General features: G+C 36.9%; 1 protein-coding gene across 1 annotated transcript in view; it reads left to right on the top strand.

Annotated features, from left to right (window-relative positions):
• Nucleotides 1-418: 418 nt before the first annotated feature.
• The window catches only part of ADGB (androglobin), a gene marked incomplete at both ends in the record, with an annotated part of 48,221 nt that continues 45,860 nt past the window's right edge, over nucleotides 419-2,779 (top strand). Inside the window, 2 exons of the mRNA XM_010018442.1 lie at nucleotides 419-533; nucleotides 1,978-2,145. Of these exons, the coding sequence (XP_010016744.1) occupies nucleotides 419-533; nucleotides 1,978-2,145 (283 nt within the window). The remainder of the gene's footprint in view (nucleotides 534-1,977; nucleotides 2,146-2,779) is intronic.

The following is a 2,779-nucleotide window of genomic DNA, read 5'->3' as shown; positions in this document are numbered from 1 at the left end:
TTTTATATGTATATACAACTATATGATATAAATATAGTTAGGAATGGTTTATTTTATGATTGGAATCCGTTATAGGATACGAACAGGCAAAACAAGAATGAATTGACTTTTGTATCCATCTAAAATAGCAAAGCTACCTATTTTGCTAAAGAAAATACAAATAAACCCTAAACAAAGAAATAAAAATAAAATAATAGTGTCTTCTCTGCTTACATACTTACTGCTGTGTTTGGAGGTCCTTGAGAAACAAAGAGTTAGAAATGCAGGATTTGAAGAGCCAGACATTTAGGAAAGGATTTCATTTTAATCAAATGTATGAAAAGACAAGCTTAAGAAGTGCTGTGATTTTTTTTATTTTATTTTTTTTAAGGTGCTGTATGTTTGTTTTTGTTTTTGTTTTTTTTTTGATTGAATGTAGGCGACATATATTGCTCTTCACAGTAAGTTCTCCCATAGGGCACCATATTCATCTGTGTAGCATGGTGCCATGTGTGTTTGGAGAAGAAGATATAGTGATACCATGTCTTGAAAAGGTATGCATAACCAGAACTAATCAAGCATTTTGATAATGGTGTTTTTGACTATTACTTAGTTTTAAAATGAAGTACTTTTCGATCTTCATTTATAGTTGCTATATTTTAATGACATACTATTAATTTCAATATGAAATGGATGAGTGCATAGAAGTAATGTGCTTTACAGTACAGCAGGCACTGAGATGGTTATTGCAACAACTGTCTTATACAAATATATAAGTAAGCATTGGATAGTATTCCGGATACATAGAACAGCGACATAAAATGGAATGTTAAAAGAGCTCTTGTTGAAATACATCAGAGGTAGCGTATAAGCTCTCTTTTGAGGCATGTGGTAAAAGTGTTAAAATACACGTACAGATATTAATTAATATTAAAAAAAACACCCACCTAGGAAAATAAACTGTCACATCAGTAAAGTTTATTTTGTCCCATGAGATCACCTATTACTCACTGGGTCCCAGAGCAGCTTTTGTATCTAAAATGAGCAACTGATTCAGACATCTTTCATAGCTGAGATGAGAGGCCCAGGGGAGTAATTACTATAGCTTTTGTTCTTTGTTGCCTACAATCCAGACAGATATCACTGTCATCCATATTTTCAAGATCTTTTTGGCAAGCAGTAGGCCCAAGTATATGTCATGGGCACTGAGAGGAAGGAGTATAGCTTCTAGAGCACAGTTGTGCAAAAATAGTTTAAAAGGTAAGTGTAACAGCAAATTTACATAGCAGTGTAGATTCAGGGTACTAATAATAGGACATTAAAGCAGCTTGTGCAAATTTATTATAGCAAAGAAGTTTAAATATAAGAAGTTAGGCCATTAAAAACGTCTTGTGGCTGTACTATCCCCTTGTCTTCAGGTTGTGGATGAAAAGCTATTCCTCATCAAGACAATAACGCATAATTTTATCCTCAGGTCTACTCTGCACTTCTTGAAAACAGTGATTTCTCTGTAGAGTATCATTTGCAGGGAAGTGTCCACATTCTTGCACAGAAATCCTGATGAAGATTAATGGTGCTTTAGGAGCATGTATTTGGACATTGTTTTCAGTGGGATATGGATACGCATCTGTCCTCTTATAGTAGAAGAGATGCTTCATATTTCAGCTAAGAAGACTCTTCTTATCACTGCAATAGAAAGTCTCTACATGCATTTTCTTTTGTATTGAATGTCCTAGGGCTAATGGTACAGGAAAAATAAAATCTGTAACAGGTATATGTTATGGTGCCAGTTACAGTGTTGTAATGTTTTTATTTCAGTAGCTAAAATCAGTGAAAATTTTGTATGCTTTTGAATACCAGAGATACAATTGATCTTTACAGTTTATAAATTTAATAACAATTGCATTACTTAAGTACTTCATCACAGAAAAAATGCTTGTATGCTGCCACAGCCTTAAAGCAATTTTCTAACAATGGTTGGTTTTATTCTCTCTCCAGGAGAGCTATCGGTTTACAGAACAGGCTACAGCTATCCTGAAAGCTATTGGAAATGTGATAGATAATTTCAGCAGTAAGCCTGAGCTTTCTAAAGCCTTGAAGGAGTTAGAACTAACTCACTGTCCTCCTGGCCTCCATGGTACTGGAATGGCTGAAGAACACTTCAAGGTGAACAAACTATTTTAATAAACACATATCTAAAGGCTACAGAAGCTGGAATACAGCTTAACATTGTTGTTATCCTCTTCAGAACAACGGCTATGCTTTTTAAAAATAGGACCTCCTGAATGCATTCTCACATAAAGGAAGTGGCATTCTTTATTAAGTTCAAGATCCTCAGGACAGTGAGAAGAGCATGCAGCAAGCTCACTGCCCTGGGCTTCAGGAGAGCAGACTTTGGCCTCTCCAGGAACTTGCTTAGTAAGGTTTCATTGGATAAAGCCCTGGAGGGCAGGGGGGCCCAAGACTGCTGGTTGATGTTCAAGGATCACCTGCTCCAAGCTCAGGAGTGTTGCATCCTGACTAGAAGGAAATGTGGCAGGAGGGCCAGGAGACCTCCATGGATGGATGAGGTCTGGAAGGAACTCCATGGATGGAAAAGGAGCTGCTGAGGAAACTTAGAGGGAAAAAAGAAGCTTGTAAAAAAAGAAGCTTATAAAAGATGGAAGCGAGGACAGGCAGCCTGGGAAGAGTACAGGGATATTGTCTGGGAAGCCAGGGACCAGGTCAGAAAAGCTAAGGCCAAGTTAGAATTAAATCTGGCAAGGGATGTGAAAGATAACAGGAAAGGCTTCTATAGGTA

This window comes from Nestor notabilis, unplaced genomic scaffold, assembly GCF_000696875.1.
Source record: "Nestor notabilis isolate BGI_N333 unplaced genomic scaffold, ASM69687v1 scaffold577, whole genome shotgun sequence".
Lineage (NCBI taxonomy): Eukaryota > Metazoa > Chordata > Aves > Psittaciformes > Psittacidae > Nestor > Nestor notabilis.
Note: the sequence above shows the minus strand (reverse complement) of the source record. Positions and strands in the feature narration are given on the sequence as shown.